At 39.3% G+C, this 26,872-nt stretch overlaps 2 protein-coding genes and 1 non-coding gene across 10 annotated transcripts in view; 1 reads left to right on the forward strand and 2 right to left on the reverse strand.

Annotated features, from left to right (window-relative positions):
- Positions 1-358: 358 nt before the first annotated feature.
- On the reverse strand, positions 359-24,462 carry dazap1 (DAZ associated protein 1). 3 transcript variants are annotated; one of them, XM_072594244.1, is made up of 13 exons: positions 24,082-24,462; positions 19,149-19,189; positions 18,528-18,694; positions 16,943-17,014; positions 15,803-15,913; positions 14,217-14,265; positions 9,215-9,297; positions 5,730-5,886; positions 4,329-4,358; positions 4,095-4,244; positions 2,661-2,834; positions 1,324-1,416; positions 359-1,055 (listed from the first exon to the last, which is right to left on the reverse strand). In XM_072594244.1, exons 1-13 carry the CDS (start codon positions 24,108-24,110, stop codon positions 874-876), a joined length of 1,338 nt encoding a protein of 445 aa, XP_072450345.1. In that variant the 5' UTR covers positions 24,111-24,462; the 3' UTR covers positions 359-873. The 3 variants fall into 3 exon arrangements, with proteins under 3 accessions (XP_072450345.1, XP_072450346.1, XP_072450347.1); XM_072594245.1 differs by lacking the exon at positions 1,324-1,416 and having other exon boundaries at positions 24,082-24,457; XM_072594246.1 differs by lacking the exons at positions 9,215-9,297; positions 18,528-18,694; positions 19,149-19,189; positions 24,082-24,462 and having other exon boundaries at positions 16,943-16,989.
- LOC140494878 (small nucleolar RNA SNORA13) lies at positions 4,535-4,663 on the reverse strand. Its single transcript, XR_011964052.1, has one exon. It is a non-coding gene; the product is annotated as a small nucleolar RNA SNORA13 (small nucleolar RNA).
- Positions 23,627-26,872, forward strand: part of LOC140494721 (guanidinoacetate N-methyltransferase A-like) — a 36,638-nt gene continuing 33,392 nt past the window's right edge. For 2 of the 6 annotated variants that reach the window (XM_072594247.1, XM_072594248.1), the window contains exon 1: positions 24,481-25,050. The gene's annotated coding sequence lies outside the window, so the exon portion shown is untranslated. Of the gene's footprint in view, positions 24,048-24,467; positions 25,051-26,872 lie in introns of those variants that run through there. The other 4 variants (XM_072594250.1, XM_072594251.1, XM_072594249.1 and 1 more) reach the window with 4 other exon arrangements.

Below are 26,872 nucleotides of genomic sequence, written 5' to 3' on the forward strand. Positions count from 1 at the left end.
TTCCCTTTTCTCACTCAAATATGTTTGAACAGTTATTATAGGAAAAGCAATGACATCCACAAAGCTGCTCCCAACCTGATGTTACTGCATTTGGATTAAAAGGCTTCTGGTTCACAGCAACTTTAAGAAAACTTCAGAACAAACCTGAAAACTTTCAGAAAGGTGACAACAACAAGCCACGAACAGGTACATTGCTCAGACTGAGGTTCTGTTCACAAACATGCCCTTAAATTCTATTAAGCTCTAGATACTCCATCCTAAATACTTTAAAATCAACCATTTCTAATAGACTATTGACAAATACATATCATGCTTAGAATCCTTTAGGACCATGCACAAATGACTCAGAGGCCATATGTTTTAAACGAAATGTGCTCTCTTTATTTAAACTGGGGTCATCTGTCTTTATTTTGCAGTTTATTCTACAGCCATTCTTAAGGGAAATCTACATCTTAAATTAAAAAATAAGTCAGATGTAAATAGTACAAAATTTCTCCTAAAAATTGTAACGCCTGTGTTCAAATGTTTCAATTTTAAACATAAAGTATACTAGGGTAAAACAAAGGCTCAGAATAAGGAACAAATCAAAAAATGAAAATCAAGAGTTATATGGTACAGCAGAATATTTCTCCTAAACCTTGCAACACTCAGAGCACAAAGAGGTCATTGTGCTATTGGGAAGAGAGAGGAGAATAAATTCAAAAAAAAATGCAGTCCAAAGCCCACAGCGTATCTTTCAAACTCCTTTTAAATTTTTTTTGTTGTTTTTGTTATTTAATCAAGTGATTGTCACAAAAGAGTCACAAAATTAAGGAATTTCTGGCCAAGTTTACACCAGAATATACTCCTTTATTTCCTTTCCCTGCCATGGTTTTAACGCCTGTAAGGATGGAACCCCTGAGCATTGTGGTTCTGACCGCGGGCAAATCCACCTGGTGCCGATGGTGGAGCCCCTGGAGGTGCTGGTGCTGAGGGTCCTCCATATGAGGGAGCGGGTTGATTTGGATCCGAGAAACTTGGGGCTTGGCCAAAACCACTCATATCTTGCCCATAACCTATTAAACAAATAGAACAGAAAAATTTATAACTGCTTAAAGAGCATAAGTGCAAACTAAAGTCATTAACTTAACAGAAAGCAACTTTACAAAAATCAAACTAATTTTGCATAATTAGATCATCCTTGTACCAGCACAACAAATGCTCAACTGATTTAGCACACTATTCTCCCATTTAAAATAAAAGCTAAGTGAGCAAGGACTACATCCTACTTAAGCTACTCATCTTTGTTGAAGCAAGGCAGTTCAAAGTCTATGCAACACCTACCTGCTGCACTATATCCCTGCTCAGCCTGACCGTAAGTCTGAGAAGGACGCGTGGGTCCGTAGCCTGAAGGATCCTGAGGATAGTTACCCATGCCTATTAGGGAGATGAGGAAACCAGGATGACTACCCCAGTAAGCCTGAGCCTGCTTCAATCCATGGCATAGATGCATCAGGTCACCAGTGGTATATGGATGCACAGAAATGCCAGCGAAATAGAAATACATTTAAGCAGATGTTTGGTGATTTTTTTTAAATTCCAGGTAAATTGTGGCAACAAACTATCAATGTATTAAGTTAAAACAAATGGTGTCTACGTTAATCATCGGAATTGCACCCCATGGGGAAGCACCTTCAGTGAACTTAGTACAGCCTGTAGAAAAGGTACTGAGCTGCACAGTATATTTGGGTATAGGGAGATAACAAACATGCACCCCATAACAACAAGTAAATGAACAGAGTGTATTTTAGTGAACTACATGCTTTGATTCAGCTACTTCCAAACAAGTAAGAAAAAAAGTAAAAATAAAAACTAAATGCATTGCCAGATAAAACAAACATCACAATAATCTTTCAAGGTCTCCATTATAATAATGTTACACTTTAAGCTTTTACAATTAAGTATTACCAGAAATTGAGAATTATAATTTAGCATGGGAGTCCACTTCATACATTGAAGCCTTTGACAAATGACCATTTCCTTGTATAAGCAGCCCAGTTTTCCTTTTCATATCATGAAATTCCTGCAATAATTTTTCACCTTAAAAATGAAATCTGGCTAAAGCAGTCATCCTGCTTACTTAAAAGACTGGAAGTTAGACCTTCAATCTAGAACAAAGAGCAGAGAGTTGCATTTAGTCATGTTTATTTAAAAATTGGAAGTAGATGGACCATGGTTAAGATTCAGATCAGGAACAGTACAGAGACCAACAGCTGGGTTAGAAAAGTCCACATTCAAACTTAGAACACTTTTTAGGGTGACAAAGGGAAGAGCAGATTAAACTAGAAATCAGGAGGCAAAGCATTAAAAATTACAACATTGCATAAATGTAAACCGTTATTAATTAGTGTTTTTAGTTTAACACAGTAATCTGCACTTGTCATCTGCTCTGACCCTTACAGTAGAATCTATTTGATGAACTGTTATATAATGCTAGAAAAGGATGATCTAATTCAACCCACCATTCTTTACCTCCTTGTCTTCTGGTATTCACGTAATACCTGTTTGTATTCCCAGCAGGTAGAGGGACCTCGGACTTCAGGAAGACATCTGCACTGAAAGGGGTTTTGTGCTTTTCTAATCCTACAGCACCTCAAAATCCTACACTACTTATTACCTACCATACTGGTTGTACCCAGGGAATTCGGGCTGTCCAGCAGGTGGCTTGCTCATGTCCTGAGGTGTCTGTGTTGCTGGTGGGTAGCCCATCTGTCCTGCTCCTGGTGTGGCAGGAGGTGCTGGTATTCCAGGTGGGCCAAACTGGTCAGCTGGAGGTGCGCCAAATCCTCCATAGCCTGAATAGCAACAAGAATTAGCTCAGGTCAAACAGACGTAGATGTTTTTAAAAAAAAATACAGGGGTGAGTGGCATGATCACATTGTTTCAATGTTTGTCACAAATAGGACAACAACATTAAATATTATGAACAAATAAAAACACCAGGCATGGCCAGGAACAAAATCTTTTCAGGCGTATGCCATACTGAGGTGTACAAATCTATATGCAAAACATGAATTCTGCTGTGCTACACTCTGCCTAGCTGTTTATTCCTGGCTGCTTGTAAAATTGACAGCAGGAAAGTAATCTGTCACAAATTCAGTACTGTACAGCTCACTCTGCTAAAAAACAGAAAAAACACAGCATGTTCAGAGGCATACGGGATCAGGAAAGATATTAGATTTTTTGATAGGCAAGAAAATCTAAGAACATTCATATGGTCAAGTAGAGCGGGCCATCGGTTAAAGATAACCAGAGAAAACCATAGATCAAACTCAACAGATATACTGCATAAAGTGCAAACCAGCTTGGTCCTTCAATGGACCATATTATTTTAAAAAAGGTCAGCAACAATAGCAATGCAGAAACTAGATTTTTAAAAAAATGTATATTTGAAGATACAATGGCAAGGCTTCTACAGGCTGCACTGTTAGGGTACAAAATGCCAGTTCTAAAAAGCAATTAAATGATTTTACAATTCTGAAATTGTTATTTTAAGATCTAAACAAAAGAAAGTGTGCAGACCTTTAATAAGTGCTATAATACCCACCTGAAACCTTTACTAACTAACTGTAGATGAAAAGCAAATAGTAGAGCTGGTCAGCATGTCCTAATCAGTTGTTCTGAACATTCATGTCAGATGCCTAATGTAACTGAATTTCTCTCTTTGCACCATTACAAAATACTTCCTGAACTTGCTATTGGATTGCTTTTTCATAGTTTTAAACTGACTGCTTCATTGTTGTGTCAATACAGTATAACCATTATCTTTGTAATAAAAAAGATCTGGGCAGATTGGATATTACTGTAATAGATGTGCACATTGTAAAAAGCACTCCCATCTCAATTTATATTACACTGAAAGATTAAAAATGTCATCATACACAATATAATGCAATATGTTAACAAAAACACTGATTTGATCAAAGTTCTAAAGTTTTTGCAATGTTAGCATGTTACAGGCAATTTTGTCTATCTCCAACTCAAAACCTGCTAGTACGATCAAATTAATTTTTCATTTTTCCTGAGTAAGTGGACATGCAATGTTAAAAACATACCATATTGTGGAGGAGCACCAAAACCCTGTCCAAATCCCTGAGGTGGCGCAAATCCTCCTGGAGGCGGCTGTGGAACTACATAGGGATTAAAGTGGGGAGGCTGTGGAGGGGCACCCCTCCCTCCTGGAGGTGGTGGTGGCCCATACCCACCTAAAAAAAAGACAAATCATTTAAATAGCGTACCTTCCTTTGACAGTAAAATACCAAGCATTACTCTATTTAAAAATAACTTACCCATTGGCTGACCAGGTGCCATCCACATACCTGAAAAATATGCAACAGTTAAATCAAGCCTACATTCATTTACAATTACTACCCAAAAAGGTCCAAAAAAGTTACAACCTGCACAGGGTCTTTTTAAAAAACAGGTTCTGTTTAAGTCCGTATTGTTTGCAAATTGACACTCATTTAGATAATTCGATTTACAGATATCCTAAAACAATTGTCTCAGCTGAATCAAATCTTTAAGCACAACAGCAAGAAGACGCATGAAACAGCTCAAGTTATTTTATGCCTTTTTTGACACCTCACTCATCTATGTAAAAGAATAGCGGGCAACACAAAAGGCACTCTGCCTATTTCCCATTTGCCAAATTCTTTAAACAATGTTTGCTTTGTCAGAATCATTTGTTAGCATTATCAAAAAGCAACAGCCAGCTAATTTCTTAACAATATACACAGACACTGAACATCTTAGATGATAGACAGGATACAATGGCAGAATTAAGGGCCTTTTCTATTTCTCACTTCCCTAATGCTTTTCCAGTCATGCTTATCAAGACAGTCTCCAACTGTTGCATCTGTTGGCAAATGACACCCAAGCGTCCAATAATTACATTCATTTCAACCTACTCTAAACCGAGGAGCAATGGGGAAAGTTATGCCAGCCTGTCCTTCTCTAAAAGGATTCAGTACAGATAAGCTAATCTTAGGGAGCTCTTGTTGTGCAATGGTAGCATTCCGACCTGAGCCAGGAGGCCTGGGTTGAAGCCCTAACTGATCCCATCTGCTCCAGAAATGTGTAATACCACCCAACAGGTTGATTAGGAAATATCTAGAGACAAGTTAATCTCACTAGTCGAAGAGAATGTAGGTTCACCAATAGCATTAAAAATCAAAGTATTAACAGCAACAACTTAGTACAAGATCTATTCTGGATCACTTGCACAGGAAGTGTTCAGTGCTGCGCTGCCAATCAAGTGTTGGACAAGCACACACAGATGTTCTAACGTGGGCAGATGCACAGTCTGCATCCCGAAAAAAAAACTGCATTATATACAAAATGGTCAGTGGAAAATCTTTCAACGCCCATTACAGGAGGCTCAAAACTCCTGCTTACAGGTTTAAAAGCAGATACGCATAATTTGAAACATGGAGTGCATCTACTGACTGGTATTGAACATTTCAATTGTTAAAATCAATACTACTGCTGAAACATGCTAGTGGTATATACTTCACTGACACTTTTGTTTAAGGTGGTATCCAAAAAGAGATTAACCACAAAAATGAAATGCTAAATTTAAACTAGAGAACAATTCTAGAACTCTAATAACATAATTCCAGAAAGATTTACATGCTGAAAAACATATCACCTTAAATCACATTCTTGGTTATTTGAATGACTAACCCATTTACCTTGTGGACTACCATAAGTCTGTTGTTGCCAGCCTTGGGAGGGCTGACCTCCCCAGCCATTAGCTGCATTTGGCAAACTCCTGCTCCACTGTGGTGCTCCTGGCTGGCCAGGCCCTGGACCTTTACTGTCACGAGGCTCTGCACGTTTCACTTCAACCTAATTAGGATAACAGAGGGAAGGATAAAAACACCACTACCTTCTCTTGCATACCCCTCTCCCTTGACACACCCACATCTATCAAACTTAACATTACACTTACATCTTATAACTTACAACTACATTAAATAGCTTAAATAGGCCAATATATATGAAAATATGTTTCTCAAGTATAAATTACTGTTTTACACATGTAAATTACATAAGTTAGGCTTATTTCAAATTAAGATCTAGTTTTGTAATTAACTCATTTCAAATTAATATCAAAATCGCGTGCAAAAATCAATCTAACCATCACCTTTTTTTAAAAAAAAAGCACAGATTCATATTACCTGAGAAACATAGCCTTTTGATTGCCGTGGCCTTACTTAAAAATGTTATTTAAACATCTAATGGAAGATAATGACTTACCTTCCCCAGGCTATGCATAAAGAATCTCAATTAATTACTTGAAACAAAATGTCAGAAGGGAATGGATGAGCTAATCGAGTCTTAAATTACATCTTTAACAGAAAAAAGGAAATACATGCAGATAAAAATGGACAGTTGAGTAAATTAGAAGCAAATCTTCATACTGTGTTTGAATAAATCACACATCCCCACCACCACTTATCAAATAACATTTGAAGTTCAAAGGTAAACTGCCATTTTCAAGGAACATACAAACTAATCCATTCACAAGTGTAAAAACATTTAATTAACTGCTCAAAGTGTATCACAATAATTTGTACATAATACCTTATTCAACTTCCTTAAAGTTTTGTTAAGTCTACCTTTTAAAGTTCACTTGAAAAAGTTGATACTACTCAAACCGGCTGAGTCCTTACATTCATGTCAATACAAAGGCATTGTACAGATAGGAGAACCAATTATTTCAATAATAAAATTGAAGTATTGCCCAAACCATTGTCCAGACATCCATTTCATTGAACTGTAAAATTTCATAAAAGTCATACTGCTAGGTGCAAGATGCTGCTAAACTGAATAATTGCTTTGCATTTCTAGCAAAACTCATTGTGACTCTTAACCAAAGTAATTTGTATCAAGTTGATGGAGGTAAAATCTACATAACATTAGTACAGACTCATTATTTAAATCAAAAAGGCAATTATTCTTTTCCATCTTCTGGGATTGAACTTGTGAAAGAAAATTAAACACTTTCAAGCCATAACTTTATGCCTTGCGCAATGGTTAAATTCATATTTTCGTGGTGTACATGCATAATACGAATGTTAATGTCCCTGTGTTAGACATTTTCAATGTTCACTATCATGCAAATGGGATCTGCGCTACTTAATTTAAGGATGCAAAGTTTACTTCCATTAATGATCTTAAATAAAAATTCCTGTCAGTTTAAAAAGCATCATAATGTTTATTTGAGTGCTCTATGAGTGAGTTGGTGGAAGAGAAGATAAGGCAAGCCCTCATAAATACAAGTTATATCATTTTTGACTTACAAATTTTATATCTGGGCAAAGGATGAACGTTTGATATTTTGCTAAGTGTGCTAAACAAAGCATTCTTCAATTCTTATTCCAAAGTCAAACTCAATATTCACCTTTTCACACCCCATGCTGAAGAAGGGCAATACACTTGCATTAACAAGGGACATCAGTGGCAAATAATAAAAATTGTAAATTCTAAAACAGCAAAAGACAAAATATTGTTAGGGGTTAAATAAGAAATTAAAATTGTCTGGTTTGAAAAAAAAACTGTGCACTCTTGGGAAGAGCTACCTCTTCCTATCTAGGAAAACAGTTCTACCCCAAAACAGCCAAATGCTCAAAATAAATTATCTTCTGATTCACTATGTTTGACCTAACAAGAAACAACAATGCAATCTTGTTCTATTTCCAAAAAAACCATCATACAGCCTTTAAAACTGTAATCATGTTCTACGTCAGGAAGACTTCTATACTCACTCAGAACAGGAATCAGAGATCCCCTTAGTCCAAGCAAGGAGATCCTGCAACCAGATTTTGACCCAATGGGTAGATTGGATATATAAATATAAAATCAGGCAAAGACTGTCTAACCCTTTTTATTTTCCAATCCATAATACAAATTTATTGAAGACTTTATTCATTTACTGAGAAGCGTTGAAAATTTGAGATTATCAAGCAAACTTTACTTGCAGCATTGTAAGGTGACCCTGAAAATTAAACTATAAAAAAAGTAATCTCTCACCAAATCCCACATGTTTTTGCCCAGTAACTATTTTGCAGTGAGGTATTAAATTTGAACTTTGGGACTGGTAAGTAATTATAAACATGCCTCTCAAGAGTTCAGCAGCAATGATCAGCAATTGCATCATATTAGCGCTGTCACATGGCATGAGCATAGTGGAATATTATGGCTGTTGCACCTTCAATAAATCTTGAAGGCTAAATAATACTCAAGCCCCAACAACTGGTTTGTCACCAGAATCTGAGGATTTCATGCTCATTTAGTAACAGCCAAATTAGTACAACTGAATTTTTAAAAAACATCTTTTTGCCCAATGCACTAATCACAAAGTTTCTAACCTGACATTTTAAACTCAAAATTGTTGTACATGATCTGGGGTACAGCTCATGCACAACAAGAACCAGACTGATACCTGAACATAACTCCCCCCTTTCCAACTTGATTCACCGCTTCCCGATATATAAAAAGCAAGCATTTACAGGTTCCATTACAACACAGTATGAAGATCAAGCAATGAGGCCACTTAACTGGATTTTTTACATTAAAGCAGGTTATTATCGACTAAAAGTATACAGCAAGTGACCTCTGACAAAACAAAATAAAATTGACCACCAGTCCTTCAGCATGTCAATACAAATATAACACTCATTACAAACACTACTAATTTTCTTACAATTCAAAGAAACTTAGCTAGTCACAAATTCTGTTCTTAAAAACATATCTGAAGGAGTGGTTTCTTAAACGGAGACTTAAATGATTAATACAGATTTCACCGGTCTTCTGATGAATAGCTAACTAATACAGCTAATTAATAGTAACGTGCAAGTAGCTAATAAATTCTGCTTAAATGCATGCAGACTAATTTCTTATGTATGGGCACAATTAATTTTACTAAGTTCCACTGTTTTGAAAAAGTGATTTTGTATATATAATTATTCAAAAGGATAAAAGCATGAAATATAACTGATTTAGTGCTTCTTCCATGGTAAACAGGATTAAAATCTAGATCCTTCTAAGAGTTAGGTTACCTCTTAACAGGATTTGTTTCAATGCAGAGACAACACAATATAACCCCAGTGAAATCTCCAGTCACCTAAGCCTCGGTTCAGTCTAAGGGTAAAATAAAACTACAACTACACACTTTTTTGCCCATGATGTCGTGATAATGCATGTTGACAGCCTGGTCCACTGATTGCTCGTCCTCGAAAGTAATAAATCCAAAACCTATCCAACGACGAAGAGTGAATCAAGGTAGCAGGGTGTAGTGACACAAAACAGGATGATGCACAGTATTAGGGCGGGGTAATTTAAAGGATTATCCCAGGGTTTCAGATAACTGGAAGCCCCTTCTAGTTAATCACTGACAGGAGGACAAGTTTCAGCCAGTCAGGATTCAGCTACAATACAGTATTTTACCAGTGAAAACTATTCTGGATTACAAAAGCTCAAACTATTTTATGGCATTCTCTAAGTGAAGCGATGTTTAAAAAGCTGGGATGCCATGAGTCCCATCTGACTTTTGTGTTTTGGGACAAACTGTATTTTAGTCTGATCAATCAAAGAAACTGACCAGAAAGTATAGATACGCCATTTTCTAACCTCAAGGTGCAAAGTATAAACGTAACACTGTGTACAGTGATTTAGAAATACTATGAAGAGCAAATTAACATTGAACCCTGCGTTAATATAACACGGGGGGGGTGAATAATTCATATTAGGATTTTCATATTTCCAACATCAGCAGTTGCTGTGGGGATGTTTGAGGCAACGAGAAGGTGGGAGTCATCAAAAGGACAGCCCTCCATGAGCAACTGCATAACTCCTACGAGAGTAAGGAATAGCCTAGCACAAGTCTCAGGGGTCTTCAACCAAACTCAACCTCTTCACATTGTTACAGGTTGCCTCTTTTTTCCCCCCAGAAGTGTCATTTTTATTAACAAACAGATTTTATTGACCTACTTTAGGTAGATATATGTATTTGACCATTAAAAGTTAATAATGAAAGTTGTTGGCCTCAAATAAAAAAGTGGCGCATTGCATTGCACCAAGTAATCCTATAAATTTGTATTTTAGAATTAAACATGGGTTCTGAAGTAGTACTGCAATCTAACAAGTCACCAATATATACTGCTTGGAATCTTTAAACATCAAACAATAAATCGATTCTAAATTAACAGGATCTCCAAAGACTAAAATGATGGACACTACTCGTCAACAAATGTAGACAGAACTATTAAAGAAAAATATACAATTAGCTAATATCCACCATCTTATAGTATTTGGCTTTCAAAACAAAATCATAACTGTGTACGATAAGGACACCCAGTGGCAGTGTACCATTTTATAATGTGTTCTAAGAAGCACAAAAATTATAGTGCCAGACACATGAAATGATACACTATCACCTTTTATTTGCTTGTGGACCACAACCATTTGATCATCTAGATATAATAATCTCAGGGAGGCAAGGGAGCAAAGTAATAAATGATTGTAACATTGTACATTTAGAAGAACTCATTAATGTTATATTAAAAATTGAATTACACCCTTTGCAACCAAATTTCTAGAAAACCACTGGTGAAACAATATAATTTTGGGGCCAACCAGTTTTATCTGAAACCCTGCGTTTTTCCTCTTGGTAGGCACATTGCTTTGCAGCTAGTGCTGACAGCAGCAACATAGTGCTATAGCTTTATAAACCAAACTAAAATATATATTATAATATACATACAATACAGGAAGCACCCTCAAAGCTTATCCAACGGTGTTGGTCAGCCCAGAGAAGTTCTATTTAAAAAAACATCTGATACACAAAGATACAGGCCAAAATGGTTTGCAGCAGAAAATTCTGCTGTCAGCAACAAGAGCAAATAACCAAAGTCCTGCAGTTCCCAGACAGACATATCCCATCCCTCCTGTGTGTGTAGAACTGGCCTGTACCTGTGTGATACAACTTATCACAAACCTAGAGAAGAAAATCTAAAGAGATAAGTTAATTACATTAAAACAATGCACATTTGTGTTTCTTACATTATTGCACTTAGATTTAACTAAATACTTATGGAAATTATGATACTTAAATAACAAAGCAAAACTAAGACTGAATTCTAATTAACTTATATATATATATATATTAAGACAAAAAAAAACTTGAAAATGAATATCCAAAACAAGTGAATGGATTCAGATGACAAACTAATTACAGGTAAATTATCAATGACTGTGAAGGCCACATAATTATCTTGGGCTTACATTTTTGTTAAAACTGACCTAGCAAAGAACTAGTTTCAGAAATAATAATTTATAGAACAAATTTTAATCAATAACTGACCAATTAACATCTACACAGGACACAAAATAAGCTTGGAAAACTTAATTCATCCAAAATAAAACAACTCTGCTTTTAAAAAAAATGTGCATTCAAATTGTTTGGGGAATAACTGACTTAAACAAAAAGGAGCATGATGCTCAAAAGCTTGGGAACAACCATTTTAGCAAGCATACTTACTGGCATGGATTTTTTCATACAGTTTCTTCATTAAAATGGTTCTCAGAAATGTCAAATAGACTCTATTAGCAATTTACAGTTCAAATATGAAAATGAGCACATACTACAAAGAAATTTACAGCTGAAACAACAAGCTGCAGCAATTTACCTGATCTCACCATTCAGCTAATTCAAGTACCGCACCACCTCTAAAATCTGGGTGCCTAGACTACTTCACATATACACATGTATTTCAGCTTACAGGAGAAAGTGAGGACTGCAGATGCTGGAGATCAGAGCTGAAAATGTGTTACTGGAAAAGCGCAGCAGGTCAGGCAGCATCCAAGGAGCAGGAGAATCGATGTTCCTGAAGAAGGGCTTATGCCCGAAACATCGATTCTCCTGTTCCTTGGATGCTGCCTGTCCTGCTGCACTTTTCCAGCAACACATTTTCAGCTATTTCAGCTTACAGTAAAAAAAAACTGACATTGAACCAGTGTACACAATAGATACACTTACCACGTGTTTGGATACTATTTCTTCTTAATGGAGCATTTTAGACTTAAATGTTTGTGGTATTGTAAAACATACTTTCTTGTATTGTTTTGGGGTGGGGAGGGTGGATGGAAGGAAGGGCAGTCAAACAGAATATCATAGCAACCCATCTGACTACATGTAGAAAACATCTTATTCCACAACTCAATTATACCCAAGCTATAAATCAAACTCAAAATTTCTGATGCAATCAATCCTCAGTGGCAGCCTTGAAAGCTCACTTCATCTATTTATCAACTTCACATAAAGTCATTACTAACATGGATTTTATTGCTCCCTTCCAAAATAATACAATTTCTCAATATACAACTTTTAATACTGCCATGGTGCCATATTTTCATCTTTAGCGTCAGAGTCATACAGCGCAGAAACAGACACTTCAGACCAACCAATCCACGCCAAACATAATCCCAAACTAGTCCCACCTGCCTGCTTCTGGCCATATTCCTCCAAACCTTTCCTATTCATGTACTTATCCTAATGTCTTTCAAACATTGTAACTGTACCCACATCCACCACTTCCTCATAACATTCATTCCACATGCAAACCATCCTCTTTTTTTTTAAAAAAAAAATTGCCCATTACATCTTTTTTAAACCTCACTCCCCTGATACAATACTGGGTTAACCACAAACATGGAGATGGTACCATGGTCAAACTTGGACAGGAAGGTTTAACACCAACATCATTATGGCACCACATTGTCCAAGCAGCAGAATTAATACACCTTCCTGGTCAGCATGACCACTAAATGCAAAATAAAACCTTCCATTTAACACTTTGCAGCCTTTTAAACAAGTATTTTTCTAGGTGAAACAACTACTCAGGTTGTAAATCTGACAATACAGTTCTTGTTGAGGGCTTCAAGTTGCAGGTTGATACACAAGAATGTAAATCAAATTCTCAACAGCATGGCTCAAAATAAGTAATTACTGCACAATCATATTAATTGGCAAGTGATAGCACTTGGGATCCAAGGTCAGGGTTTCCAAAGCCTCAAGAGTCATGTTTATCCAGACCACAAGCCACTTTAAAAAATATATATAAAGTAGCCAAAAGACATTCCAAAGCCATTTAGTGCAATGCCGAGACTGCACACTAAAAAAGGGTGAAACAATCCTGACTAAAAGCAACAAGCTAAGGACCAATTGTTCTTAAAATGCTAATAAAATATTACATTAGAAATAACTTGCATTTGCACAACACAATGCACAACTTCAGAAAATAAAGCACTTTTGAAGCAGGTCACTTATAAGGAAATGCAGCAGCCAACTAGCACAAGGTCCCACAAGCTATAGTTTTGATCATTAAAAATATGGAGGAACGGCAAGTATTGTTCAAGACTCTAGAAAAGACTCCCCTGCTCTTCTTCACCAAAGCCAGAGCATCTTCCACATCTACACGAGGGTCAGGCAGAGGCTTAAAACATCTCAACCAACACTTAAAAACTGTACTGAAAAGTGTCAGCCTGAATTGCACACTTATATTTCTAAAATGTAGCATGGACTCTATTAAATGCATAACACCACGCTATGGAACTCAAACCTGTTGCTGATACACAAACTCTTTCACGCAACTTGGGTTTCACATGTTGTAATTCTTAAAATTATGCAATTGCAGAACACTTACCAAACTTAAAATTGCACAATAATCCACCTAATAAATTAACACTTATGCCATACAAGAAATGAGCAACATCTGAGCTTTTTACAATTTTACAGGGTCCGCTAGATCTCGAAAATGAAGAGTTTTCTTGATTCTAGATATTTTTGTATAGCAACAAACAGTTACTGGGAAACAGCAAACTGATAGTCTAACAATATCATGTTTTGACCAAGGTTTCTATTGGTTTTGTATGAAACATATGAGTTTCCTGGGTATAGTAACTTAATATGTATCACCTGCCCTCACAGAAGTTAAAATACTTCTCATTTGCTTCCTCAATAGCTTTTAAAAAAGGGAAAAAAATTGGAAAATTGAGTCATATGAACATTTTTGAGAACCCACATTGAAAAGTACTGTATGGCTTCATAAGAGATAGTTTGTCATCTGAATGTAATAAAACGGATTAAATTAACAACACAGTGGATCAGCCTTTACCTCGGGGCCTCTGCTTCTCGGCATCATAGATCATTACCACTTCAGAGACCTGAAAGAAAGAACCAAAATATCAAGAGCAGCAAGACAGAACAGTAATGTAAGTACAGGATTTAATATTTTAGATTAGATTAGATTAGATTACTTACAGTGTGGAAACAGGCCCTTCGGCCCAACAAGTCCACACCGTCCCGCTGAAGCGTAACCCACCCATACCCCTACATCTACATTTACCCCTTACCTAACACTATGGGCAATTTAGCATGGCCAATTCACCTGGCCTGCACATCTTTGGACTGTGGGAGGAAACCGGAGCACCCGGAGGAAACCCACGCAGACACGGCGAGAACGTGCAAACTCCACACAGTCAGTCGCCTGAGGCGGGAATTGAACCCGGGTCTCAGGCGCTGTGAGGCAGCAGTTTCTATTTGGAAAAAATCAATTTACATAGTTCTCCTTTTAAGCCCCATGTCCATCAATCTAGCATATGACAGAAGCATTTAGGAAGTAAAAGGAATAGTTTCCTAGCTTAGATTAAGTGAGTTGGCAAATATCTGACAAAGAGCAAAATTTTGACAGAAAAAACAATGGAACAGATTATCTAAATGTTAAAATTGTACAACTCTGAAAAGGAGAGGGATTTGCACGTCTTTGTGCATGAATTGCAGGTAGCTCATATGAATGTACAACAATTAGGAAAAATCAATCAAATATAAGCATTTATTGCAAAGAAAACTGAAGAAAAAAATTAAACAAGTTCTGCTGTAAGAATAGAATACTGTTGAGATCAAATACAGATTAGTGTACAAACTTGTCACGTTATTTAAAGGAGAATACGAAAACACTGAAGGAGTTTGAAGGTTTACCAAACTAAGATTTATATTAGGCAAGCTGTCTCATAAGGTTGAATGGGCCAAGATTGAATTTAAAAAAGTAAGTAACTTGATTAAAACAGAAGATCTTGAGGGTTACTGGAGTACAAAGTGACAAGTTTTGGTTCCTAGCCAAAGAAAGCTCAAGAAGGACCATTTAAAAAAGTTTACCAGACACATTCCTAGTGTGATGGAAATGACCTATTGGGTCAGATATTTATCTATATTCCTTCATGTTTAAAGGAAATAGGTCATCAATTTTAAACAATAAAATTATTAAAAGGGGTTGGTGGATAAATGCTGGGAAAAAGGTCTTGCACTGTCTGGAAACCTTGATTGCTTAACCTTCGGCCTGTGTTCTGTAATTTAGAACTGGTGCACCACAGTATGACCAGTCAAATGTCACCATAAAATGTTTTAATTTTTATAAGACAAAACTTACCAGGATGTAACTAGTAGGGTTAACAGAGGAGAAGTTTTAGCTTATCCAATTTAGTCCAACTGGATTTCAAAAATCTATTTGATAAGTTGGTCCAGAGTTATTAACAAATAGGGGCTCAGGACGTTAAGCGTAATACATTATCAATTAAGGTATTTTTCAAGTTGGAAGACTGTGCTCAAAGAATAAACTCAACAACTTTCAACACTGCCTATAAACAGAAGTTTTAATGTTTTGTAAATAGTTAGGGTCAAGTCTGAAAATGATTAGTTACTCACCACTCCAAACCTTTTGAAGTAATCCCTGAGTTCTGTCTCACTGCAATTGTGAGGAATTCCACCAACAAATACCTTCTTTGATTTATTGCTGCTCTGGTTTTGTGAACTCTTCTGCAAAAAAAAAAATTACATGGCAACAACAGCTTGTACTGTGGTACAAAACAGCTGTGGCTCATTCAAGTATTAAGAAAACGTGATGACGTGCTTGGAATTTGAAAAGTTAGTAAGCATTACTGTCAGTTCTATAGCTGGCGGGGGTTGGTTAGTTCAGTTGGCTGAACCGCAAGTTTGCGATGCAGACTGATGCCAACAACATGGGTTGAACTCAAACTCTAGCTGAGGTTACCATGAAGGACTGCTTCTCAATCTCTCCCCTCACTAATGCATGGTGATCTTCAAGTGAATCCACCAACACTCATCGCTAGTGAGAGTATCCCTATGGTCCTCTGAGACGGTAATGACTTCAACTTATTGTGTCACATCATGACAGAATCCAAAGACTTTCAATGATAGGAGTGAAAGAACTATAAAAGTAAAACCACTTCAAAGCAACCTTGCATGAACAAGATCAAATAGTGTCTGCAGAGTTGCTAAAACTATGGGATTCCCCAAAATTGAACTCCACTGGGCATGGAACGCTTGCACTCCAGCTTGCTGCACCACAAAAATGTTTTAAAATCTAGGTTTACACCTGAATAAACACAGACTGATATCTGCTCTTTCTTTGCTCCCCAAAAGCAGTAAACTGAGAATTTACTGAACATGATCACAAAATTTACATAACAGAACAGAAGGTCATTCAGCCATTCACAAACCTGCTCCATTTTAGCTGATCTAATTTTAACCTCAACACCCTTGACAATCTTTCATTTCCTTCATAATCAAGAATCTACTCACCTTTGCCTTAAAAATATTTTAAGATTCTGTATCAAATGCCTTAAGGAGGGGAAATCAAAAGTCTCTCAACCTTTACATTTTTTTTCCCTCCATCTTAAATGTGCAGCCCCTTGATCTAACTCAGTTTTAGATTCTCTCAAAGAGGAATTCAACACTTCCAAGAAACTGAGAACAGAGTTAAGAATTCGTTCTTCAAGCAATTTGGTGTTGTCTACAGCATAGTACTGTCTACCCAATACTTACTCCCCATCCACCTTCTTTTGGTTTTGGTTTTTCCTGCTGCATGGAACGAGGCGTACATGGTTTTGGATCAATCTGCAAAGCAAAATAGAAACATCTAATTAGAGTGGGACCAGGGCAGACTAATCAACAGTTTTCTAAAGTTGCAAACAAAAATTGTGAAGTAACTGACATATGTTATACTTATTCTTGTAAAACTTACCCAAGAAATGTTTTGTCTATAAATTAAGAACATAGAACAGTGAAGCAAATGAACAGGCCCTTCGGTCTGCAATGTTGTGCCGAACATAACACTAAATTAAACTAATCCCTTCTGTCTGCCCATGCTCCTTTCCTCCATTCCTTGCTTATTCATGTGTTATCTAAAAGCACCTTATACGGCCCTATTGTATCTGCCTCCACCTCGACCCTCACAGCACGTTCCAGGCACTTAGTGCCCTGTGCAATAAAAAAGTTGCCCCCTCGTCTGCTTTGAAAGTTTTCCCCTCTTACCTTAAATGCATGCCTTCAAGTATTAGACATTTCAACTCCGACTGACTGCCAACCCCGATTATGCCCCTATCAGGTCTCCCCTCAGCCTCCACCATGAAAGAAAACAACACTACTTTGTCAAGTTTCTTTTTCTAGGTCATATCCTCTAATCCAGGCAGTATCCTGGTAAACCTCTTCAGCACCCTCTCCAAAGCCTTACACCTTTCCCATATTGTGGCCAGAAGTGAACGCAATACTCTAAGTGCAGTCTAACCAAAAAAATTTATAAAGCTGCAAATCACTTCCTGACTCTAGTCCTCAATTCATGACCAATAAAAGCATACGTGCCACACACCTTCTTTACCACCCTATCTACTTGCAAAGTCACTTTCCAGGAACTATGGACAAGAACCCCAGCATTCCTCTGGAAATCAATGCTTTTAAGGGTCCTGCCATTAACTGTATAATTTCCTGGAACATTTGATCTCCAAAGAGCAACACCTCTCACTCACCAGTATTAATCTGCATCTGCCATTTCTCCACCAATATCTGCAGCTGATCTATATCCCACTGTATCCTTTGACAGCCTTTTACATTTATCCATAACTCCACCAATCTCAGTGTCGTCTGCAAACTTACTAAACCACCCATCTACATTTCACTCAAGTCATTATATAAATCACAATCAGTGGACCCAGTACAGATCGCTGCTGAAGCACTGGTCAATTTAGAAAACTTGTTAAAGAAGTTCCATTACTTTAAAACAATTGCCTACTCAACTAGCAACCACGGCTTAATCCTCATGGTCCACACAAAATGAAGTAATCTTAAGTAATGGGATAGCTACACGTCAGCTAGAAACTTCAAAATACAGGACTAGACTTATAAATGCAACAATCTGTATGAAAAGTGCAATATAGCAAGATTTAGGAATATCAGACAGGAACACAGTGAAACTGCTAAACTAAATTTTAAAACTTGCACAAATATGACTAATAGCTGAAGAACAGTAATGACAAACTTATTTTCTAATAGTTTTTTGAATGTTTGTAGGCGGTTCAAGGATCAGAAAACTTAAAAGTAACTTTTTAAAAAATAAAATCAATTGGAAACTCACCGTTCTTCCATCAAGATTATGAGGTCGGCTGGCTAGTACTGTGGCCACACAGTTTGGATCCTTGAACTTCACAAATCCAAAACCTCGAGACTGATTTGTCATCTTATCTTTCATTATTACACAATCAACCACCTCACCATATTGAGAGAAGTAGTCTCGGAGCGTCTCTGGAATATTAAAAATTATCCATTAATCCAGCATTTAGTAGCTCTAATAGGTGCTGAAGTGTTTCCCAATCTACAAACTGGTGTAATTGCAGTGAATAAGATGATCAAGTAAAAGCAACTGGGTACTTGCGTTCAAGTTACTCAGTTCAAATGCTCAAGTTATAATATTCAGAAACAGGACATCAAGGATTTGAAGAGTCAATGTTTGACACTTAAATGAAGTAGCCTAGACATTGGACTCAGATACGCATTGACAGAAAACCTAAGTTGGAAATGATTCATTCAAAGCATCCCATTATGTTATTTAAATTACGTTCAGCTTTATTAATAGAAGAGGTTTCCTTGATAGGGAATCAAAGATGCACTCCAAGACCAAACCAAGGGTTAAAAGTCATCTTTCAATTGCTAGCTAAACTATGCATTATCAGAAATAGTGAAACAGTACATAACCTACCCTGTGTAGTGTTCCAGTCAAGACCACCCACAAACAGCTTCCTGAAAATATAAAATTTTTGAATTAGCATTTTCCCCAAAACAATTTTACCATGTTAAACATAAGAAACTATATATAATAGGATTTCAAAAGACTGCACTGTTAAATTCAGCATTGGATTCAAGATAAATATTTCACTTCACCTTACTTTCACTTCACTTGTTACACCATCAACATACTTCAAGTGTCTATCATTGTCAAGCTATGGACTGAATCTTCAATTCACATTACTCAGGAGATTAGACATTTAATCAAATACTAATCATAATTTTACTCAAGATGACAGTCAACCAAATACTCAAATTACCTTAGCTGTTCCACAACTTTAGTTATTTCAATTGTGAATTATAAAATTATCCTTTGTAATGAATTAAATACATGACTGCAAAGCAACACAAATACAAATCACAATCTACTTTGGTAAGCTGGAGAGATAGTACAAGTTAACAGACAGGAAGAGCTTTTACCTTTCCATGAAGGGACCCACGGGTTCTTTTAGCCCTGAGTACTCAGGCCTTGATTCAGCATCTTGTCCAAACAACACAAGACTGCCAAACACCAGTCAAGTTTTTCTTTGTTATAGCACAGAATCCCTAGTGTGTAGACAGGCCATTCGGCCCACTGGGTCCACACCGATCCTCCTATCACTCAACAATCCATAGAAGTCAATTGGTAGTTCTTAATCCTGTGGTTAAATCAAAAGCTCTGGAATTTCATTATTTCAAACCTACAGAGATCTTCAGACCACTGTCTCAAACTCTACTCCAATAGCCACTACTGCTGCCATATGACACCAAGATAAGCATCTATTGCTGAACCTTCATTCTTATCTTTGCAGCCACTACTCCAAATGCACTTTTGGCTGGCTTCTCTTTATACCTCTATAAATTGCATCCAAAACTCTCCTTTCTCTATCTTAACATGCAGGGTGCAATCATCCAAGCTTGCCAACTATGGAACCCATTAAAAAACACCATGCATTTAAAAAACTATCCATGCTTTCAAATCCCTTCCATAGCTTGGGTCATTCTTTCAATCAGGAGAAAGTGAGGAACTGCAGATGCTGGGGATCAGAGCATAAAAATGCTGCTGGAAAAGTGCAGCAGGTCAGGCAGCAAAGGAGAATCGACGTTTCGGGCATAAGCCCTTCTTCAGGAATGAGGAGGGTGTGCCAAGCAGGCTAAGATAAAAGGTAGGGAGGAGGGACTTGGGGGAGGGGCGTTGGGAATGCGATAGGTAGAAGGAGATTAAGGTGAGGGTGATAGGCTGAGGGGGGATGGGGGCAGAGAGGTCAGGAAGAAGATTGCAGGTCAAGAAGGCGGTGCTGAGTCTGAGGGTTGGGACTGAGAGCGGGGGGGGGGGGGGGGGAGAAGAAGGAAATAAGGAAGCTGGAGAAATCTGCATTCATCCCTTGTGGTTGGAGGGTTCCTAGACGGAAGATGAGTCACTCTTCCTCCAGACGCCGTGTTGCCATGGTCTGGCGATGGAGGCGGCCAAGGACCTGCATGTCCTTGGTGAAGTGGGAGGGGGAGTTACAGTGTTCAGCCATGGGCGGTTGTGTTGGTTGGTGCAAGTGTCCCAGAGGTGTCCTCTGAAACATTCCGCAAGTAGGCAGCCTGTCTCCCCAATATATAGGAGGCCACACTTCCACTGACACTCTCCTTCGACTGACTGAACTGGTCCTCACTCTTAACTTCTCCTTCCAATCCTCCCACTTCCTCCAAACAAAAAAGGAGTAGCCATGGGTACCTGGATGGGCCCTAGCTATGCCTGCCTCTTCACTGGATATGTGCAACAGTCCACCTTCCGCAGCTACACTGGCACCACCCCCCACCTTTTCCTCCGCTACACTGATGACTGTATCGGCAAACAACCTAGATGGCCTCCTTCTTCAAAGACCACAATTTCCCCTCAGATGTGGTTGACGATGCTCTCCACCGCATCTCCTCCGCCCTTGAACCCCACCACTCCAATCGTCACCAGGACAGAACCCCACTGGTCCTCACCTACCAACCTCCAGATACATCGTATCATCCTTCGTCATTTCCGCCACCTCCAAGCAGACCCCACCACCAAGGATATATTTCCCTCCCCATCCCTATCAGCGTTCTGGAAAGACCACTCCCTCCGCGACTCCCTTGTCAGATCCACACCCCCCACCAACCCAACCTCCACTCTTGGCACCTTCCCCTGCAACTGCAAAAAAAAATGCAAACCTTGCACCCACACCTCCCTCCAAGGAATCCTTCAATATCCATCAGAAATTCACCTGCACCTCCACACATATCATTTACTGCATCTGCTGCACCCAATGTGGCCTCCTATACACTGTGGAGACAGGCCATCTACTTGCGGAATGTTTCAGAGAACACCTCTGGGACACCCGCACCAACCAACCCAACTGCCCCATGGTTGAACACTAACTCCCCCTCTGTCGCCAGACCATGGCAACACGACATCTGGAGGAAGAGCGACTCATCTTCCGCCTAGGAACCCTCCAACCACAAGGGATGAATGCAGATTTCTCCAGCTTCCTCATTTCCCCTCCCCCCACCTTTTCTCAGTTCCAACCCTCAGACTCAGCACCGCCTTCTTGACCTGCAATCTTCTTCCCGACCTATCTCCCTCACCATAACCTCCTTCCACCTATCGCATTCCCAACGCCAATCCCCCAAGTCCCTCCTCCCTACCTTTTATCTTAGCCTCCTCATTCCTGAAGAAGGGCTTATGCCCGAAACGTCAATTCACCTTCTCCTTTGATGCTGCCTGACCTGCTGCGCTTTTCCAGCAACACATTTTTAAGCTCATCCTTTCAATCTCCTCACTCCATAGGTCTTGATGCTTCTGACATTTTCAATAATACCCAATTTTAATTGCACTACCTACCACACCTTAAGTTCCTAAATCTACTTTTTAACTTTTTTCCTTTAAGATATTCAATATCTGACTCTGAACAAACTCTCCACCATTTTCACCTTCTTACAAGATGCAGTATTACATTTTGATTGATAACATCAATGTTAAGTAACTTGTGATAGTAAGTTGAAGGTGCTATATAGGTGCAACTTTCTTAGGAAATTAATATTTATATTTGCCACTACACTTATTGCACTGCTGCTAGTCCATATGCTACCTTTTTCATATCAGTGAGCAATATCCATTAATGTTGAATATCTAATCAACACTAGATTTGCTTTTGCAACAAGTGCAACTTTAACAGCTACCTGTACAGTGAAGTTTGTGTCAGAGGTTTCCACAGACTATTTTGCCTTGCACATTTAATGCCACCTACTTTCTAGCCCATTCATTCTTTCCTCAATTCCCTTGCCTCAAATCTGATCCATATTAAACTTATACCAACGCTGTCGAAAGTTCACTGGAATGATACATTCAACTATGCTTTTCTCCAGATTCCATAACCCTGAAACATTTTCTGTTGAAGATCTACACTACATTGCTTTGGTTAATTTGTGTAGGGTGGCACAATAGTGAGCAGTGCTCCTTCACAGCACCAGGGACCTGGGTTCAATTCCAGCCTTGGATGACTGCGTGGAGTTTGCTGTGTTTTGAGTGAGTTGCTGCTGAGTGCTCCAGTTTCACCCCACAGTTCAAAGATAAGCAGGTTAGGTGGACTGGCTATGTTATAAACTGCCCAGTCGCGTCCGTCATTTATTTTGGGCAGCACATGTCCCAGAATGAAGGGACTCTTTCAAACATTTAATATTAATTTTTCATTGATTTGAAAACAAAATAACCTGAAGGGAGGAGACAGTATATGCCTCAAGTTGTTTGAATCTTAAGTTGCAAAAGACAACATTACCAGACAACAGAAAAATAATTAAAATGAGCAATCATCGACTAGAAGTTGTAACTAGTAGGTCAACAGGAATCATGTTCAGCCTTATTGCGACAGAAACTAATTTAACATTTTCTTTTCAGGACCACCTGATTAAGCAACACTCAAAGCTAGTGCTTTCAACTAAACCTGTTGGACTATAACCTGGTGTTGTGTGATTTTTAACTTTGTACACCCCAGTCCAAATCATGACTTTCTTTTCGAGAGGACTTTTGTTCCCCCCCTCCCCCGGGTACGTGCGTGGAAAAACACTAACAACAAAAAAAAAGAATTGCGAATATTGGAAAAACTCAGCAGGTCTGGTAGCATCTGCGCAGAAAAAGCAAGAGTTAACATTTCGGGTCCAGGGACCCTCCTTCAGAACCGATAACTAATCGCATCCACATGGTGTATAGCACGTGGTGAAGCAGCTTTTGAAATATTTTCTATTTCCGCGCAAAAAAAAAACCCCAGCTACCAACTAGCGTTTCTAAGAGGAGAAAATAAGCCATAAATAAAAGGAATTTTTATTTTAAAAAAAGAGAGAGGGTTTGATCCGTGTTCTGATTTACACGTGCAGAGGATTTGGACTTGTGCCCTCCTCGCCATGCTTCTCCCTCCCAAAAAAAATCAGCATGTTTTAAATAAAGAAAAAGGATGGAAGAGGGGAATTTTTATATTTAGTGCGAAATAAATGGGAGAACCCTGGTGGGCAAAATAAATGAACGAATTGAAATCAGGACAGAGATGACGAGTTGAACTCGAGCGGTAAAAGGAGAATAAAAATTCCTGTCTTCCGCCTGGACATTGACCTTCACCAGGCGCCATTACCCTCCTCCCGGATCCCTTTCAAATTCTCCTTCCCAAGGCACTAACGGGGAAGGATTATAAACAAAACAGATAAACGGCGTATTTAGATAAAGGGTTTTAAATAAAACTTGAGCGGTAGGTCGCCGACGCCACCAATCTCAACGGCCGCCCGCGCACGCGTTGAGGGGAAAACTTTGATGGTCTCCAAACTCAAGGTAAGGCTTCGCGGCCTAGTCTCCGGCCTCTTACCCGATCTCGTCGCCGCCCTGGTTGTTCATGGCGGCGGGTGGAGAGGAAACGGGGCTGTCGGCGCGGCTCGACGGCAAGGTGGTTTCTCGGTGTTGGTCGGCCGTTTTCTCCGATTTTCAGTGGATCTCTCTCGGTGCTGGTCTTTCTCTTCCTTTCCGCCGGAGCTCACGGGTCCGGTCTCCGAGCGGTTCGGATCGATTGGCGCTCGTCCTCACAAGCTTTTTTTTTCCCTCTCCTTTCTCCCACCCCCCACCTCCTCCTCCTTGTCCTTGTCCACCTCCAGCAGTAGCTACAGCAGCACCACCGCCGGCGGCTGCTCCGGCGCCTGCGCTTCGCCGAGACTGAGAAAGGACACACACACAGCGAGTGAGAGCGGCAATGAGGGTGGGGGAGGGGGGAAAAGGGAAAAAAAAACCAACCGATGTTGAAACTGCGCAACAACCGCAGCGCTACGGGGTCTCCCGCTCCTCACGTCAGAGCGTCTCCATGGCAACCCCCCATCCGGGGCCCTCCGAGTGGCGGGACGGGACCGTGCCGTCCGCCGGGACTTGTAGTTTCCCTTTCTTGCGGCCGCCATTCTTGGACTTCCATGACGGGAAGGAGGAGGAAAAAGAAACGTCAAATTCGTCGGCGTTGCGTGTGTTTTTGCCTTTTTTTTCCCCCCCCCCACTTTTTCTATTGAAATTTGAATTCGGGTCAACTTAAGTAGGCGACGCCCGATTCGCGTCCGGCAAACTATCCCCAACAACGACGAACAACAAAACAAAAACCCCAAAGAACTGCGGATGCTAGAAATCAGAGAAAAAAACAAATTGCGGGGGGAAAACTCAGCAGGGCAGCCTTCCTCTCCATAGATCCTGCCAGAGCCGCTGAGTTTTCCTCGTAATGTGCATTTCAGTTTCCTACAACGACGAAGGCAGACTTTATTTCACCCGGCGAGCAGTGTAGTTGCACAGAGACTGCTGTCAGGTACGACAAGCAACGAAGAAAATAAAAGTTTCATTTGCGTAGCATGTTATGTGCACCCACTGCGTTTTCAAAAGACTTTTTGGAGTCGTAGAGTTTTATTGCACCGAAAATTGACCTTGAGCTCATTTCGACCGTAACAGTAGACAAACACATGTTTTGACCCCATTTCCTAGTTGATCCATAGTCTCGTACGCTATGGCGCTTCAAGTACACATTTAATGCCTCTTAAACGTCTGGACAGCTCCCACATCCACCACCCATTATAGTCAGTGAGTTCCTGATGACCCACCATTCTGACTGAAAACGTTTTACCCTATGGACTTCCAGCTCCTTAAAAATGTGTGTCATCTGGTAACGACCCCTTTACTAATGAAGTATTCTTCGAACTCCTTCACCTAATTTAGGAAATATGGCAATCAATTTGCACACACCCAAGCATGTTAGTTTAGATTAGATTACTCACAGTGTGGAAACAGGCCCTTCGGCCCAACAAGTCCACACTGACCTTCCAACGAGCAACCCACCCAGACCCATTCCCCTACATCTAACACTATAGGCAATTTAGCATGGCCAATTCACCTGACCTGCACATTTTTGGACTGTGGGAGGAAACTGGAGCACCCGGAGGAAACCCCACGCAGACACGGAGAGAATGTGCAAACTCCACACAGACAGTTGCATGAGGCAGGAAATTACTGAGTGAAATTTCTGAACTCTGGTCGTTATCTATTTTGGCAAAGCTGAGTTATCAAGTTGGGAAACATAAGCTATTTCGCTTCTGCCTTTATTGGAATGGAAAGTCAGGCTGGATTTGTACCTGGAGGCTGATGTGCTAAGAATTTGCTTTGGTAGCAAGCTGAAAATTACCCAGTGTGGTAGTTGAAATGCGTTAAAGCTCAGATTGATGGCACAACATATAAACATGTGCAGTACATAACCACAGCTAAAAGAAAGAAACAGCATTTTTCACAATTTTAATATTCCAAGTTGTCTTTAGAACCACTGAAGTGTAGTCACTCTAATATGGGAATCGGGGAGAATTTATGTTCAAATTCATGCCATGGGATCTTTACTTCCAGCAGAAAGTGAAGACTGCAGATGCTGGAGATCAAAGCTGAAAAATGTGTTGCTGGAAGAAGGGCTTATGCCCGAAACGTCGATTATCCTGCTCCTTTGATGCTGCCCGACGTGCTGTGCTTTTCCAGCAACACATTTTTCAGATCTTTACTTCCAGCAGAGAGGGTAAACAGGACTAGGGTCTTATATCTGTTTCAGAAGTTGCCACAAAAGTTTGCAGTCCAATCTGGACTTCCAGTCTAATGACTTTAATTATCATTTTCCGTTTTTACTTAGAGTCATAGAGATGTACCGCATGGAAACAGACCCTTCGGTCCAACCCGTCCATGCCGACCAGATATCCCAACCCAATCTAGTCCCACCTGCCAGCACCCCCCTTTGTTGAATCTTTATTTTGATCCTGATTAGCTATTAAAGAACTCAGGTGGCTATTCAGGCCATGGTACTTCCACTAATGAACCTTTGCTTTTTATTCCCCTTTTTAAATTTTCTATTGAATTTGTTCATAAATTCATATAATATAGGAGCATAATTAGGCCATTCGGCCCATCGAGTCTGCTCCACCTTTCGATCATAGCTGATATGCTCCTCACCCCCATTTTATTGCCTCCTCTTCATGTCCTCTTCATTTTCTTTCATAACTTACCATGGCTCTTTTTATTAATAATTTTAGTTTAAAATCACATAACACCAGGTTATCGTCCAACAGGTTTATTTGATGTTGTGATTTTTAAGTTTGTCCACA

The sequence above is a fragment of the Chiloscyllium punctatum genome, chromosome 24, assembly GCF_047496795.1.
Source record: "Chiloscyllium punctatum isolate Juve2018m chromosome 24, sChiPun1.3, whole genome shotgun sequence".
Lineage (NCBI taxonomy): Eukaryota > Metazoa > Chordata > Chondrichthyes > Orectolobiformes > Hemiscylliidae > Chiloscyllium > Chiloscyllium punctatum.

Excerpts from the sequence above, each read along its gene's own strand:
- dazap1 (XM_072594244.1), bottom strand. The coding sequence starts at position 24,110 with ATGAACAACCAGGGCGGCGACGAGATCGG. Across the intron at positions 15,914-16,942 it reads CAAAAGAAGGTGGATGGGGA|AAGAGTTCACAAAACCAGAG; the intron begins GTAAGTATTGGG and ends TTTTTTTTGCAG. Across the intron at positions 5,887-9,214 it reads ACGACATCATGGGCAAAAAA|GTTGAAGTGAAACGTGCAGA; the intron begins GTGTGTAGTTGT and ends TATCCTAATTAG.